Source organism: Glycine soja, chromosome 16, assembly GCF_004193775.1.
Source record: "Glycine soja cultivar W05 chromosome 16, ASM419377v2, whole genome shotgun sequence".
In the NCBI taxonomy this organism is placed as follows: Eukaryota; Viridiplantae; Streptophyta; class Magnoliopsida; order Fabales; family Fabaceae; genus Glycine; species Glycine soja.
This window is the reverse complement of record NC_041017.1, coordinates 834,926-850,911: the sequence shown is the minus strand read 5'-3', so window position 1 is coordinate 850,911 and position 15,986 is coordinate 834,926. Positions and strand designations below refer to the sequence as shown.

General features: G+C 31.6%; 2 protein-coding genes across 6 annotated transcripts; both read right to left on the bottom strand.

Moving 5' to 3' along the window:
- Positions 1 to 1,571: 1,571 nt before the first annotated feature.
- LOC114389585 (probable nucleoside diphosphate kinase 5) lies at positions 1,572 to 4,858 on the bottom strand. 5 transcript variants are annotated; one of them, XM_028350287.1, is made up of 7 exons: positions 4,717 to 4,858; positions 4,378 to 4,455; positions 3,322 to 3,546; positions 2,515 to 2,622; positions 2,253 to 2,362; positions 1,973 to 2,051; positions 1,572 to 1,815 (listed from the first exon to the last, which is right to left on the bottom strand). In XM_028350287.1, coding segments are annotated over exons 2-7 (588 nt in total). In that variant the 5' UTR covers positions 4,443 to 4,455; positions 4,717 to 4,858; the 3' UTR covers positions 1,572 to 1,814. The 5 variants fall into 5 exon arrangements, with proteins under 5 accessions (XP_028206088.1, XP_028206087.1, XP_028206084.1 ...); XM_028350286.1 differs by having other exon boundaries at positions 3,322 to 3,552; positions 4,717 to 4,857; XM_028350283.1 differs by lacking the exon at positions 4,717 to 4,858 and adding an exon at positions 4,571 to 4,651 and having other exon boundaries at positions 3,322 to 3,552.
- Positions 4,859 to 5,512: 654 nt separating this feature from the next.
- LOC114391185 lies at positions 5,513 to 15,778 on the bottom strand. Its single transcript, XM_028352205.1, has 13 exons — positions 15,178 to 15,778; positions 11,544 to 11,696; positions 11,228 to 11,440; positions 11,054 to 11,143; positions 10,773 to 10,889; positions 10,053 to 10,322; positions 9,170 to 9,329; positions 8,432 to 8,509; positions 8,165 to 8,265; positions 7,875 to 8,045; positions 7,285 to 7,359; positions 6,093 to 6,206; positions 5,513 to 5,960 (listed from the first exon to the last, which is right to left on the bottom strand). The coding sequence occupies exons 1-13, from the start codon at positions 15,568 to 15,570 to the stop codon at positions 5,625 to 5,627; spliced, it is 2,271 nt and encodes a 756-aa protein (XP_028208006.1). The 5' UTR covers positions 15,571 to 15,778; the 3' UTR covers positions 5,513 to 5,624.
- Between the last annotated feature and the right edge of the window lie 208 nt (positions 15,779 to 15,986).

The window sequence follows — 15,986 nt, the reverse complement described above, 5'->3', positions numbered from 1 at the left end:
TAAATTAATAACATAATTCTCAAACAGTAAGCAAATGTTTATTCGTTATCTTGCAACATCCAAGCACAAATCCGCGAATTCTGACCATCAAAGTAATCAAAAACTGTGACCCCTTCAGCTTGCCTCTTGAAAACATAAGATCCTCCATACCTGCCCCTCAATTAGGACCTTGTTTGGCAATGCACATTTACTTCTTTTTTTGTATTAAAAAAATTATACTTGGACCCCATTTTTACCCATTAGATCAACTTTTTTGGCTAATGTACTTTTACTTTAATTAGAATCGCTAATATATTTTATTTTATTTTCTTTTCGAAAGAAACTATTTATGACAAAACAACTATAATAAGAATTTTGTGGGTGTTCATTGTGACCTTATGGGCATACAAGAATATGATGAGTAGAGGGGAGTAAAGCAAATTTATTTAACTTAAAAAGTATGTGTAAGAGTTTCTTAACAGAGTAAATCCTACTTTATTCCCTGAATTCATTGTTATAGTAGTATCACAAATTAGAAAAAAAAAATGGCAAATAAATTTTTGAAATTAAAATCCGATTCGTTAGTCACTGTCATTATCATTAATTCCATTATTAGGAACTACAATGATAATAAGTTATACATGTCAAGAATTAAAATAACAGTAATTTTAATTTTTAGACTTTATTTAATATATTTTTAATTTCAGTGATTATTATGACGTGTCACAAATTCAAGGTATAGGGCATACTCTTCTTAACAAAATTTGCTACAATGATATGAAATGTTACATTTAGATAAGATAATTACTGACACTTTTTTTAACAAGAATAATTACTAGCATGTTAAAAGAATTTGACATTGTGATTAAGAATTGAAAATAAACGGAACCATATCGAAATTAGCACTATATGTATTGTGGCATAGAATGTCAGAGTCAACAAATGATCAACTAGCGAATGGATAATTATAGGAGGACTAAATTTTATCTAGTTTAACTTTTGCTTCTAATCTATCCTAACATGGTGTTGAAATGTGGTTTTTTTTTTCTGAACAAGCGATAAGTTGAATCATATGAAAAAATAATGGTAAGGAGAATAAATTTGGACTGTAGTGTTTAATTTGAAATAAGTACCCAAATTTAAATTTTTCAGCAAATAAAATTAATTTTTAAGTATAATTCTTTTCTGAAACATTTTTATATTAAAAATTATTTCAGTTTGTTATTCAAATAAATCGTTTTTAAATATTAATTTACATAAAGGACTTTTAAATTAATTTCTTCACGTTATTTAAAAAATATTTTTTCAAAATTATTAATTAAAAAATATAAACCAAAACAGCTATATGGATGCCAATATTTCAACGACCTTGCAGTTAAATTAGTATTGAATATAGGTATATTTATTTTATACGATGGAATTATTTTTCGATAATTTTGAATTATTAAACATAATGATGCATATTTAAATTAATTGCAATTACATATTTCAATATTAAAACATGTGTTACAATCAAAGAATTTGATTCTTATAATTTGTCGAAGGATTATTTCATTTCATATAAAAATAGTAGGCAAAAATGCAGAGATCAATTGAAGACCTGAACTTGATGACCATACATTGGTGGGCGAAAATATATAAAGTGATTGGATAAAACATGAATAGATAATTTTCGTGTCGCTTCATACAATTTTTTTCCCCCAATAAACAAGCATTCCCCTTATATAATCCATTATGCTACAATTAACTATAGAGATCCTAAAAAAAATGCAAATAAAGTTGTGTTTGAGCTTCAAACTTGTAGCAGCTACAATTCATCATGCTCTGCAACCACATCTGTCAAAACATTTAGAGAGGCAAAAGTAAGTAAAGACTAAAGGGCTTTATTGCAATTATCATGCATTTTGAGGTAATAAAGAAAGAGGATATGAATATGATCATTGGAATTTGGAACAGGACCATCTTGCTTAAGTTTTAAGAAAGATGTTTATACCAGCAAGTTAATGAGTGCGTCGAGATGCCCTTTCTTCCATTTTCTTTTGAAAAGACAACTATTAGTTTCAACAGAAATTCTACAAGAAACAGGAATCTTAATTGATGAGTAATTCCTTTCATCCTAAGAAGATTCTATATTTCCTGTTTGTCCATGTAGCATCTAGGAGGAGAACATTGATGCATTTTGCAACAATGCATTTAATCATATAACAAAGCTAGTGACTAAAGAGTGAATACTTTATCTATTTTTGATTAAAAATAGAATTAAAATTATTTACCTGCAGAGAGCTCTTTAAAGAAAAATGATATCTCTCTTTGCGCAGATTTGGGAGAGTCTGAACCATGAACACAATTCTTTTCCATATCCAATCCACATTTTGCTCTGATACTGCACAATGACAGATGTCACGAACATCAAATTCAATATAATTGGCCCTCCACAACGACAGAGTCTAGGGGTTCAACTCTACAGAAGTTGAACAAGTTGTAAAGTTCAAAAGTGTAATGTAATGCAATTAGTAACACCATAACATGTATGACCTGTGAGGGTGAGTAATCTTAGCCTTGCTTGCATCAGTAGGACCCATTAAAGCGCGCCAATCAGCAATAGCATTGTCCTTCTCCAAGACCATAATTAACACTGGTCCACTGATAAATGATAATCATTTTGGAAAAGCATAAGAGGAGATTCAGGATAATGAAAGACTAGAAAGCATCCAGAAAGGAAAGTCAATGTCTATGATAAAAATGTTAATGTTAAACAGCAATCGGTGATGAATCTATAACAGCCACAATTCAGAGGGAGAGAATTCCTCAATCTCATGTATGTGCATAGTCAAGGTGAAAAAACCATTGAGCTTCTATACAATTTCCCAACTTCACCATGTGGTTGGTACTTAGAGATTATGCTTTGCAGTGTGTGTGCTTAAGTCATTTGTCATATAAAAAAATCCCCACTTAGGGGTAATCATGTAATGCATAACATCATTTCCCCTTAAAGTCATCGTGTATTCAGTAACTTCATTTCTGCTGATAAGCTTAAGTTAAAAGTCAGCCATATAATAATGAAACTTAACTGAATCTGGCCTTTATCTTGACCAACTGCAAGTAATGCTGTATTGAATGAAGATTATAGAGACAAAGGGGAAATAATGAAATAAATATCATTGAGCCCAAAAAGTGAAGTAATTTTAGTATTTTACCATTACCAAGAAAGTAAAACTGGGTCTTGCAATTAAGCAATACAACAAACATCAATATTATGAGGTGGACATAACAGCAAGGAAACATTATATACCATCATCATTCATCAAGACAATCATTGCATGGGAATGGCATACCTCATACCTTGTCATGTATTTTATAAGGCTTGAAAAGAAGCTTTTTGAAGAGTGCTCAGCATAAAAACTTTTCACAGTGCCCTCATCGAGTTGAACAATCTTTTCCTTTAAAATTCTGAAACCATATTCTACAATTGTTCTCTTGATATCATCTGTGTAGTTACCAAGCAATCCGTCTGGTTTTATAATGGCAAAAGTTTTCTCCGTTTCCAAACTCCCATGTGTAGAAGAACTGCAACTTTTGAAAAACTCACAAGGTGAATTTATTTATCATTATTTTTCATTATCTGTCCACTTTTAAGTACATCAAACTGAAATTACATACACAGAGAAGTATATATAGACAACCTCTATATCTGGAGACAGTTCGCTCGTGCAATGAACATATGAAAGATGAATAATTTGATATATGCAAAGCATGCATAACTCTCCATCATCAAGATCAACTATTATTGCTGTAAAAATTCCAACTCAAGTGTTATTATTAGGCTCTGCTTAGATAAACTTCTCTATTAACACTTACAGGAAAAGAAAATAAAAAGGTAAAATAAATTGAGCTTTTTGCATAAACTAAAATCAACTGCACTTAACTTTTATAGAAGCTCTCTTCATTTAACTTTTCCAAAAGCTAAGGTGGATAAGTTGATTTTAGCTTATGGAAAGGCTCAATGCATTTTCCCTTCCTATTTTCCTCATGGAGAAATTTATATAAACAAGGCCTTAACCTGATGCGTGCATGTAACAAACTTTATCAGATAAATTTGTTAAAGCTATCAGTTAATGCAAACCAGAGAGAAGGTGAAAAAAGAAATTCAGAATTATAAATTTACACGAACCAAGAAACCAAAAGTTGCTCAGTTATTCCTTTCCCCCATTCAGTTGCCAAAAAGATTAAATTTTTAGACATGGAAACAAAAGATATTCAACATAAAAATCTTATGTTTATAATTAGACCAGTAGCAGAAAATCCCCCCCTCCCTTTGCATATATTAAACTTTAAATTCACCGATTACTCAATTCAAAATATTTGAAACCCTAGCTTATTACTGCAATCACAACTTACCAGCAAGCAGAGAGGAAAACAAGAAGCACAAGTATTCCGGTGAATCCAACAGAAGGGGATCTCATTTGAAGAACCAAGCTGTAAGAACCAACAACAATCACAAAAATTAGAATCTATTAAAGAGTGAGAAAACTAACGGGAAGAATAAGGAGTTTTCCATGCTGCTTAATAATTGTTTTGAATTCCATCATACCTCAAACTCAAATGTGGTAAGCAAGAGTTTTTTTTTTTTTTCATTTGTTATTTATCTTATTCTGATTCTGAATGGCACAATCATAGATTAAGCAGTGAAAAAGGAAAATATGTTAGATTTGTGAGCGTTCAGACAGAGTTAGATACCTCGTACAGTAAGTAGCAGCCGCAACTGGTGAAGAACACAGACTTCCCTCTGACTCTATGGCGAAATAAGAAAGACTTAACTCGGACCGAAAGTCAAAATCAGAAAAACATTATGGGAAATTTTATTTTGTTTTTAGTCTTTGTTCCTGTTGAAAATGTTTTATCAGATACATTTGGATTTCGAATTACATTATAATACATGGGATAAAATAAATTTTAGCTATTTAAAATTACTAAAAAAATTATAATCATAAATTCATGATAGCTTCATTAAAATTATATTTTTTAATGGATTATATTTTCTTTTATAATAAAAGATTATTTCTGATGAATATATTCAGGTTCTTAAATGTTTTTATTTAAATTCTTCTGTACCTTTGGTTGTGAGCAAAGAAGAGTAGACAAGAGAATAGGTGGAAAGAGAAAGAGAAAGAGAAAGAGATAAGAAATAAGATAAAAAGTGATTTAATTGATGAGAAATAAAAAAATAATATTAAACTAAGGTGTCAAATTCTTATTCACGTTGACGTCTCATGCTTTTAGTTGAGTCTTAACGACGGTTCTACCATTATGATGGTTTTTATTTAGTTACAGATCTAAGATGATCTTTTTATGTCTAGTCCGAAATAGTTGCTCCAAAGTCTATATTGCTTTGAAGAAGCAATGTTGCTTTAGAAGTAAAATGAAAAGAAAACACAAGCCCATCAGGAAATAAAATAGTAAAATCAATTTTGATCCAATTATTTTCTCTATTTCTCCTATTTTAGACGAGGAACTGAGGAAATATAAGCAAGTATAAGTTGTAATCAGCATAGCACGAGAGCTTATATAATAATAATATATACATTGTTAACAATTTGTAATATCAAATAGTTTTTCTATGTTTAACTTAAGCATATAACTTTATTTCACTGCAAACAATCACACTCGCAGAGCTCAACACAGCATTTGATTAGCTCAAAACAGGCCAGGGCTGCACAAATCTGAGTGCAAACGATGGTGCACTGGTCATTGACAAAAGTGCAAGTCTGCAACAGACACATGCCACAACAGGTATCAGCCAATCGACCACAGCAATTCGAAGCAGCCCTCCCCAGTAGTCCTTCAGGTGGTTTTGCTTCTTTTATAGCTGGTGGCAAATTCTCAGCTGTTGCTTTCAAGTCACCAAATCCAAGACTCAACCCTCCAAGAAATAAGTTCTGGTTGTTGAGTTCCAACTTCTGGAAGCTAAGTTTGTTGTATGCCTGTTTTGTTTAGAAACGTAGGTATTCAGACATATATTGCGCAAAGGGAAAATGGAAATATTCTAATATTTTTCGAGTTAGATGAAGGTAAAGTTTGGGCTTATTTTTCTAATATCCAAGACAAAGGTCTACCTTTTGTAACAGAAATTGTTCAGGTGTCTTCTTCCCTTCATCACTCTGTACAAGAACCATGTTCATGCAGGTATACTCTGACGGGACTTTATTTTGAATGCTCATTTTAGTGACCTATTAGAGAGTAGTTTGGCATTTGCTTATAAATGAGTGGTGCAGCAAAACACAAAATATACCATAAACACTTGAAAGAATATCAAAGTAAAACTAGATTAAAGTGAAAATCCATATTTATCCCAGCTTATTTGCCGATTTTAAAAGTAGAGCAAAGACTTGCATTTCATAATGAGTTAAATTAAAATTTTGGTTCTTATACTTCCCCATTTTCGACTAATTCCAACAAAAAAGTTTACATTTCGGTTCCTACATTAAAAAATGTTGATGAATTGATCCTTATTCCTTACCAATTATCAAAGTTATAACAGTGTTAGATTTTGTCTGAGTTGACAAACTCTTATTGTGTTGGTTCTTAAGTTATCATATAGGACAAAGAATTGTCAACTTAGCAAAATCTAATACTGTTGTAACTTCAGCAATAAATATGAATCAATTCGTCACAGTGTCGTGTTGATACCACCAAGAACGGTAAAAAAAAATTCAAAAGAAAAAAAATGAAAAATTGGATCTATGTCCAATGGATTACAATTACGAAAAAAAAGTATTTTGTTTTGGTTTGACCGGTAACTTTATATGAAATAGCGGATAGGATTAATTTAGTAAAAAAATTTCCCCAAGATATGTTCCAAGAAAGAAATAATTTGAAACTTAAAGTTATTAATTATATACTTTCTCGAAATGAAAAATCCATTCGGGGAATTTCTGATACAAGTATTCAATTAGTTAAGACTTGTTTCGAATCTTGGAACTAAAATGTAGAATATTTTCATGTTGGGTGCAAAAGGAATAATGATATAAGGATCAATTTTTATTTTAACACATTAACAATATATCACACTTGGATAGCAGACACGTTTTTTTCCCCAAAACAACATTTTTCAGTCAAGCACTCTCCAGCCCTGTTTTCCTGCAACTCTTTCTGTGAATGTCAGTGCGTAAATTCAGTGACTGTTTGAAATGAATGTCTTAATGTAAACTGGTCTCCTTAAATTTTCTATTTTCACCTTTTTTTAGTTTCTTTTTCTCTTTCAAAAGAAATTCAATATGCACAAAAATAGATAATAGACAAGCAAACCTTCTCCTCCAGCTCTTCACTTTTTAACAACCATGCTTGAGCAGTGACCTGGTCTATATGTCTCTTTGAAAGGACCTGAAGAGAATACCAAAATTTATATCAAATTTCAGCGCATAGTCGAGTATGCATTCAGAAATCACCCTATTTAAAGGATCTACATTTCAAATGATTCGGTAACTTGAAAACCTTTTATCTCAATGATATGAAATACATGCCACATGTCCAAGGAAGAAACCTATAATACAGAACCGGTCTAGGTTTTGACAGATGAATGTCTCAACTCTCAAGGGTTTAAGAATTGATTTACAGATTTAGATGTTACATACATTTGCGAAAGAATGAGTAAAAGACCATGCACTTTTAATGCACCGACTGCCTTCCCAACCAAAATAAAGTGTTGAGTGAACAATGGAAGTAAATAGTGAAGCCAACAGCAGCACAACATTGCACATGGTGATATGATACTATGTAGGAGGAGCTATGCATATGAGTTGCATGGTAATATTCAGTTCCCATTTGCTAAGACGGGATAAATCACAACCAGATATGATGAATACGTTGTAAATTAAGCCTTAGGAGTGAGATATTACATTACTGAGCTGCATATCCTTTTCTCTTTTCACTTTAAGGCCTACTACGAAGTTAGTCTTATTTGCCAAAGTACCAGTGACTTTAACTAATTCAGGAAAAGTTCCACTGTATCTTCCTGATAGGATCAACGGACTTTCAAATGATATATCTTGTATATGAGTTGGGAATAACTGCAATAATCAGAATATAGATTAAGCATCAAAAAGATGTAATATAACATGTAAATATGATATATCATTAGAGCGCTTTTTCAGTCATAATTAAGGATAAAACTTTAATGGATATGTACCTCAAGTGAATCAAGACCTTCTAAACTTTTGATTGTTATATCAGCAACCATAACTGATGAAGCTGTACTGAATAGCCTTTGCATTCTAAAGTCAATTGAATCTAGACAAGATAAAAATAATAATAATAATAATACTTCAAATATGTATGATGGAGCAGAATCGTATTATGAAACAAATTTTTTTTTTTGAAAAAAAAAAATAAGCCACAAATTTGCGCTAACTTCAAGTTGCGATCTTAGGTTGACTGGGCAAGGAAAGAAACTGACCTAAATCATGAGCAGAATCATAGTGGCCCCTCCCAATTTGTGCTAGCATTTGCAGGAAGTAGTGATTACAATATAGACCTGAAATTTTCATATTACGAAACACAGAAATATTACTAAAAAATAAAAGTGTTGCAACAAATAATGAGATTGATAATAAATAAATCTGTGTTGGATATTATGCCAATAGGAAATATAGATAAATAGAAGCTTCTATATTCAGACTGACAACATCATAATAGTCACAAGCCCAAGAATTGGTAATTGACAAATACTCACTTCCTTAAAGAAAGAAAAAAGTTTTGGTTGCAAAAAGTTTGGGTGGATTGGAGGTAACCCCATTCCAAGGTCAGGGCTTTGCCAAACACTCAAAATGGTACTTATAGATGACCTGTGGATGAAAGTCCACCGGTAGAGTCAAACCCAAGACCTTGTCAATATTGGGTACGTACATTCTTGATTTACTTTATTCTTGGACAAAGAGGAAATATTTTCTAACCCTCTCATCTTGACAATTTAAAAAGCATGCAAAGCATTCATTTCTTCAGTTTAAAACATGCCTAAGTTTGAAAACATCTTTAGCTTTCACACGCAAAGAAAAACATTTTTGGTTACTTAAAACATTAGCTGCAGTAAAACACTTATCAAAGGTTGAAGTGTCAAACGAACATTGCCAATTAATGATACCCCGGAAACTATTTGCTGAAGAGTATAAATAGAAGAGGAAGCTAGAATTCTTGCCTATGCCAAAAGTATATATGCGAGGTGTTCGAACCAATTGCCCACTTGAGACATAGCTTTTCGCAAAATTGCATATATCTCTCTCATCCTCAACAGCCCCATCGGTAACGAGAAAAATAAGAGGGACCGAATCAGTTGATTTCTCAAGTAGCTTCATTGCCTAAGATAGAGCAAAATATTAAATAAAAAAACTCCTATTACAATATGTACATATTTAGGATTCAACATCCAAAAGTTTTGCACGGGATACAAGTTATTAAACACGGCATAGAATGTGCTGGTCTAAGTATACCATACCAGCAACAAATCTACCTTTTATCTTTATGTTTAGCATTACAAGCAAATCAAGCACAGATACCAAGTCCTGAAGTTTATAAGGCATGTGCTATTGTTAATCCTATAAAACTCCCAGACTCAAAGCGCAATGTACAAAAGATAAGGTTGTAGACTTTTAGCCATAAAAAAGCCAGAAGGTAGATTCCAAGACAAATGGGAGAATACAAAGTAAATAAGAATGAGTTTGTTTCATACAAATAACATGAGTAAATTTAACACTGCATCCAATCCAAAATCTAACAATGTTAGATATGAATCATTCCCACTTATATGTTACTCAACTTATTCATTCCTATTCAATGCAGGACTTCACTATCACTTGCCACTCCAACAAATTTGATGTATAAAAAATAAAATCAAAGAGCTAACAAGATAATAAAATAGTAGCCTTAGGCTTTACATCTCTCTTCTTAGACGTAATAATACTTCCATTAGTGCAGTTGAATTGAGAAAACAAAAATAACAGAGAAGTCGTAATTAGCAAGCAATGAAAAAAGAGAACAATGTTTTGCACATCACATTGAAATTTTCAACAGATAAGAATTACCTGTGTTAAGGGAAGCATGATATTAGTGTCACCATTAGCAATAAAATTGGTGTCAACCCACGTGGTAGCATTTAAAATTGCTTCCTCTGTAGCTCTTTCCATTGATGATGAAAATAAGTAAACCGTCCCATTGAAAGCTATAATGTTAAATGTATCTTGTGCACTTAGTTGAGAGAGTGATGTCAGTAGCGCATTCTTAGTGTTATCAAGAGGAGTTCCCTTCATACTTGCGCTTATATCTACTACAAACACCACATCCTTTTTAAAAACCTATCAAGCGACAGAATCCTCCATTATAAATGTGCTTGAAAAGTAAAGGCAGCATGATTGAACATTCGAAACAGACATGAACCTGTGCAATGCTAACTATATATTTCTATCTTCTTTTGAACTAGTTTTGTTCCTTGACAATTTTCCAAGTGCCATATGTTTCTAATTACTTCTATAAACATATATTATCTTTCTAACAAACAATTGTTCTTCCAGATGAAATTATTCTTGCTCAGTTAAAATCTTAGTAAAGAACAGGCAGATCCATCTTATTTGTTCATATACGAGGAAGAGAAATGGAGAAAGCTCACATGCAAGCTGCAAGATAACCATTTGATGCATTCGTGTTGCATGTATACATACAACCTGATATAGCTAACCCATGTTAAAGCAATCACAAGTAAATTTTAGAAAAGAAAAAAAATGGCATATCATAATATTGCAACAGACCTTTCTATCCGGGCTGTTTCCCGGGTAAAGATACAAGCAAAATATCTCTCTTTCGTCAAAATCACGCAGGAATGGAGATTGCAAGAGAACTGCTCCAAATATGTCATTGGAAGAAACCTGCATAAAAAAAGCGCCAGACCATTAAGTTAATAAATTTTTATTATGGCACAGATAATATTCAGGTCTGATTCTGAATGTCTTTGGCTCAGAATCCACTCCTTGTTGCTAGTATGAAATTGAATTTAAAATAATTTTAATAGAATTTTATGCTTAGGTCTTACAGAGTACGAAAAACTTAAGTCTGTACTTGACCATGCAGGCACTTCTGCTTCATATGATAAATTTAATTTGCCAGCTTGGCGCAGTAGTTCCTGGAAAGTCGTAAAGATAATGTTTAGTTCAAGTCTAACGGAAGCCAAACTGAGCTTTGTAATAACACAATAGATTTTTTTTACCTTAAAGGGATGACTGGTGGTTTTGCATAACACTTCCGTTGTAGCACCAGAATTCACTTTCAAAAATATCTTCTCTTTCTTAGAAATTTTTCTTCCAGCAGGGTTGACGTATGAGGGAAAGCTGAAAGGGACACAGAGAGATAACTGGCCATCATGAAATAATATTTTCTGTGACCATCTGATCTTAATTGAGAAGACAGAGCCACCCCTAAACTGCAAGACAAAAATAATTTCACAAATAAATAGGCTGTGCGCATTAATAGCTATCAACATCAAGTATTAACAATGAAGTTTTGTTTTGCTATGCAATAATAACCTGTGGAATCTTAACGGTGTATATATGGCTTTTCACAAAGTATCCGTCTTTAGCTTTGGCCACTTTATCCTTATCCTTTTCGTCTTTCAGAGAGATCAATTCAGTATGATAAGATTTTCCAGAACCATCAACCTCTAGACCTAGAAGTGAACCCTGTTAGCCACATTATATTAACTTGAGAACTCACGAAACAAACAGCATATCAAGTTGTAGAAAAAATTGGCGTGCAGTTTCATCAAGCATCATGACATAAATCTAATAACAAAACATTCCATGCTATTCACCATCATGACAATATTAATGATGTAACAAGATCGACTAAGAAACGCAACTTAATAAGCACATGTGCATCTTGATGATTACGCTCGCAACACTGAAAACCCAACTTCTATAGATTGTTAGGATGACAGAGTGGACGTAACACATATTCATATTGTCTTGACAAATGATGTCAGCTAATTATAATTATAATTAATTAACAATTAATCATCTCTGATTTAAATCATGAGAACTAGAAGCTTTCCTCTCTGCTTCACTACTCAAGATAACAAGCATGAGCTGTAGAACTGAGTGCAATATCACCCACTAGAAAAGGTGGGACATGCTTCAAAAGCACTTCTAGTTTGTAAAAACACCCTTTTAAGTCTGATCCATCCACACAATCAATCCTCTTCCCAGTCATTTGGAAATTGCTAGTAAGAATGAATGTCAACTAAGCAAAACGCAAACTGTTATTACTCTACCAAATTGATCTCATTCATAACATCCTATTGTTGACGGAGTAAACATATGCATTGCCGAGCATTATGCTTTATAATTTTGCATTTTTTGTTCTGTAATTCTTCGGAGAAGTGTATACTCACGGGGGCCTCTTATTATGATAAGCAAAGAAACACTTGCCAAAACTGCAAATAAGTTTCTTTTTTCTCGAAAACTAAAAACTGTTTTTAAAATTGTATTCAAACAAGTCCTTAGTATCCTTTGGCTTCGTTATAAAGAACCGTAGTCTTGAACTTACAGGATATTGGATACATCACGTATTCTCTTGAAAACTCCACATCCCTTTGATTTTACCAAAATAGCTTGACAAATAAATATCTTTTCATTAGTAACAACATTTTCCTGAAAACATTTTTATAGAAAATTATCCATTACAAAATAAATGAATAATACATACATCAAAAGTGTATCTTTTACATTATTATTCAATTACAAACCCTCCGAATAATAATAATAATAATAATTACTATTATTATTTACTAAAAAAATACTCTAATTTATGAGTGTTTTGTTCAGTTATTTTACGTTAATGCATTCACCAAATAAAAAATATTCTAATTTTTTCCCCGCTAAATATTAAATAATGCAAAATATTATAAGGTTAGTTGTGTTGATATTCCTTAAAATTAAGTTTTTTTATAAAGAAAATAATGTTAATTACACTTTTCTTAAATAAAAGTTATACCTAACTTCCTTGCCCTTCCCTTATTATTATTTTTTAAAATACTACGTGCATGGTTCGTATCTAAAAATTAGGAATTTATGTGTAACTTCCTAAAAAACATGTCTCAACATGTAAAAATAATATATGAAGTTAGAAAAGTAAGTATAATTTTTCAATCAAGATGGATGTTAACATAGTTAACATTATTTTCAAGTAAAGATAATATAGTTAACCCAATATTATATGAATGTAAGGTTGAGATGAGATTCAATCTAAATAAGTTATTTAAAACATATGGTCCCTCGAAAAGATCAAATGACTTTATGTTTGAATATTTTTTTTAACATATATGCATAATCCAATGATTGGGATATTTTCCTATTTTAGTTATGGTAGGAAAAATAACAAGGCTTTATTCAAAAATAAATAAAATAACAGGGATTATAAAGTAATTAATAACACCACTTTTTTACTGCAACTATCCGAGTATTTTTCTTTCCTGCTTTTTTATTTTACAAAGATATTACTTTATTTTTATTTTATTTCTTTTTTTTACCGATTCTTTTTATTTCTTTGGTGTTTGATTTATTATTTGTTTTTACTTTTAGCTTATATACATTTAGAGTTTAGTTATCATGGATTGCTAGTGAGAAAAAAATTATATCGTCATGAGAATTTATTTTCGGCATAATCTTTAAGGTAAGTATTATAAAAAGAAATAACAAACTTATTATATTTCATAATATATGATAAAGTGACAATATAAAAGCTTAAACATGTCAGTGCATTAAATTAAATCTGTATATTTAATAATAATAATAATAACTCAAAACAACTTATTTTTATATTTTCTTAATGTTCTGAATTAAAATATTATTTTCACAATCTCCTTCACAATTTTTGAAAACAAAATTAAAACAATTTAATATTTCTATCAATCGTTACCTACTGAAAATGTAAACATAAAATAAATAAATAAAAATACCACATTAAATTAAATTTCAATTTTTTTATTTACTTCTCTCACGAAATTTTCAAAACAATAAATCAAATAAAATTATTTTTATAATTATTAATGAAAACATAATAACTAAAAAAAAGGATAAAAACAAACCAAATTAAATACTTTTCTCGTATTATTTCCTTGTTTCACTTTTTTTGTTTGGCCCATGAACATTCAAATGTTTTTATTTTTTTTGGAAACCGACGTTTGTATTATTAGCTTGTTCACAAGGAACAAACTTTTTTAAGAGTGGGTTTGGATGTTAAGAATTTCAAATACTTTAAATTGAAATTCTTTTATTTGTAAAATTTTGTGTTTGGATAAAAAAAGTTAAAGTTACCAGGGTGAAAAAAAATATGATTGGTGTATTAGTTGTATGTGTTTCTCCCTCTACATTCACACTCGATCGATATTAAAAGTTCATGTAGTATTTCTTTGAGAAGGAGAAAATTATAAGAACAAAATTTTCAATTTTTCATCTTTTAGAAAGAAATTGAAATTTTTAAATTTTTAGTTGTTTAAAACTCTGTTTTAAAATTTTAAATTCTTCAAAAAAATAATAAATTTTAGATTACAGAATTAAATTATTTGATAAATTATTTTTCTCAATTAAAAATCCTGTCAAACGCATCCTAAAGGTTTTTTTTTAACAATTCCAACAAAAACTTTCCTCAACTTTTGCCATAAATCATTAATTTTAATCGCGCTATTACTTTCTAACAAATAACCTGTTTAGGCCCTAACAACTTTTTGTTGAGTAATAAATAGGCCTAACAACTTCACTTTTCAATCATTAATTTTCTCCGCCAACAAAATAATTCAATTTTACCCTACTTCTCAAACAATCAAACACATGCACAATTGCTCACAATCTTCTTTTTTACTCTTTATATGCATTTTTCATACATATATACATATCCTTTTTACAGCGATACATCAAGCGGGTACATTATTTTTTAACTTTATTAGTATCATCGTCAGAATGAGAAAAAAGAAAAGAGATAATAGGCAGAGATTTAGTATGTACGATTATTAGTTCACAACATAGAAATTAAAGTCAAAGAATTACATAAAGTAGTATATTTCGATATTTTGTATTTAAATTCAAATTACTTAAGGAAAATAAAAAATATGCATGATGCATGATAATTGGAATTGATATTATAGTTGCTGAGCATTTATTTTACCTCTTCACCTATAGGTATGGCAACCTGGCAATCACACGTACTACTTGCTGTCACGCAATGCACGCGCCACTTCCCGGAGACCGTTACGAACGCCGTGTCCAAGGAGCATTCAACTTCCATGCCCACGCCGTGAAGCTCCAGCGGTATCAGCGCCGGAGGCTCGCACTGACCGAGCACGTACGGCTGGTAGCTCCGAATGTCCGGATTCTCCACCTTCTCCGGATCCGATATCACGGCGTAGCACATCGGCGCCGTCGGGAGGTATCCTTCCGGCGACTTCGAAAGGGACCGCGACATCGCCGGCGCAGGCGACGGAGCCGATCCTTTGCCGTAGTATACTCGCTTAGAGAGGTTGAGTCCGAATTCAACGGAACCGGAGAAATAGTCGGTCATCGCAGCCGCCGGCGAGGTGTGTGAAGGAAGTTAGAGAGAGAGAGAGATTGGAAGTTTTGGATGAGAGAAGGTTTAGGATTAGTGAAATGTCATTAAAAGGAAGGTGATGATGAGGGTTTCGAGAAATAGCGAAAGAAGAAGCATAAAGAGGAAAAGAATGAAGAAGACGAAGAAGAAGAGGTAGCTCTAACTCGTCGTACCCCACTCGTGTGACCCGGACCAATTTTATTTTTATTATTATTATATGCTTATTTATCTCAATACTAATATTAATAATTGATAATAGTAAAATTAGTCATCAATAATGAAAGGGTTAACAGCAATGGCAGTGTGCCACGTTAGTGGCAAACGCTTTAATTTTTTTAATAAGATAAGATGCTGAGTTAATGAGTGGTTTAAATTTCGTCATAAAACAC

Excerpts from the sequence above, each read along its gene's own strand:
- LOC114389585 (XM_028350283.1), bottom strand. The coding sequence starts at position 4,614 with ATGAAAAAAAAAAAAAACTCTTGCTTACCACATTTGAGTTTGAG. Across the intron at positions 4,456-4,570 it reads TTACCACATTTGAGTTTGAG|CTTGGTTCTTCAAATGAGAT; the intron begins GTATGATGGAAT and ends TGGTTCTTACAG. Across the intron at positions 2,623-3,321 it reads CTTATAAAATACATGACAAG|TGGACCAGTGTTAATTATGG; the intron begins GTATGAGGTATG and ends ATCATTTATCAG.
- LOC114391185 (XM_028352205.1), bottom strand. The coding sequence starts at position 15,570 with ATGACCGACTATTTCTCCGGTTCCGTTGAATTCGGACTCAACCTCTCT. Across the intron at positions 11,697-15,177 it reads CCATACCTATAGGTGAAGAG|GGTTCACTTCTAGGTCTAGA; the intron begins GTAAAATAAATG and ends TGTGGCTAACAG. Across the intron at positions 7,360-7,874 it reads AGGATATGCAGCTCAGTAAT|GTCCTTTCAAAGAGACATAT; the intron begins GTAATATCTCAC and ends TATTCTCTTCAG.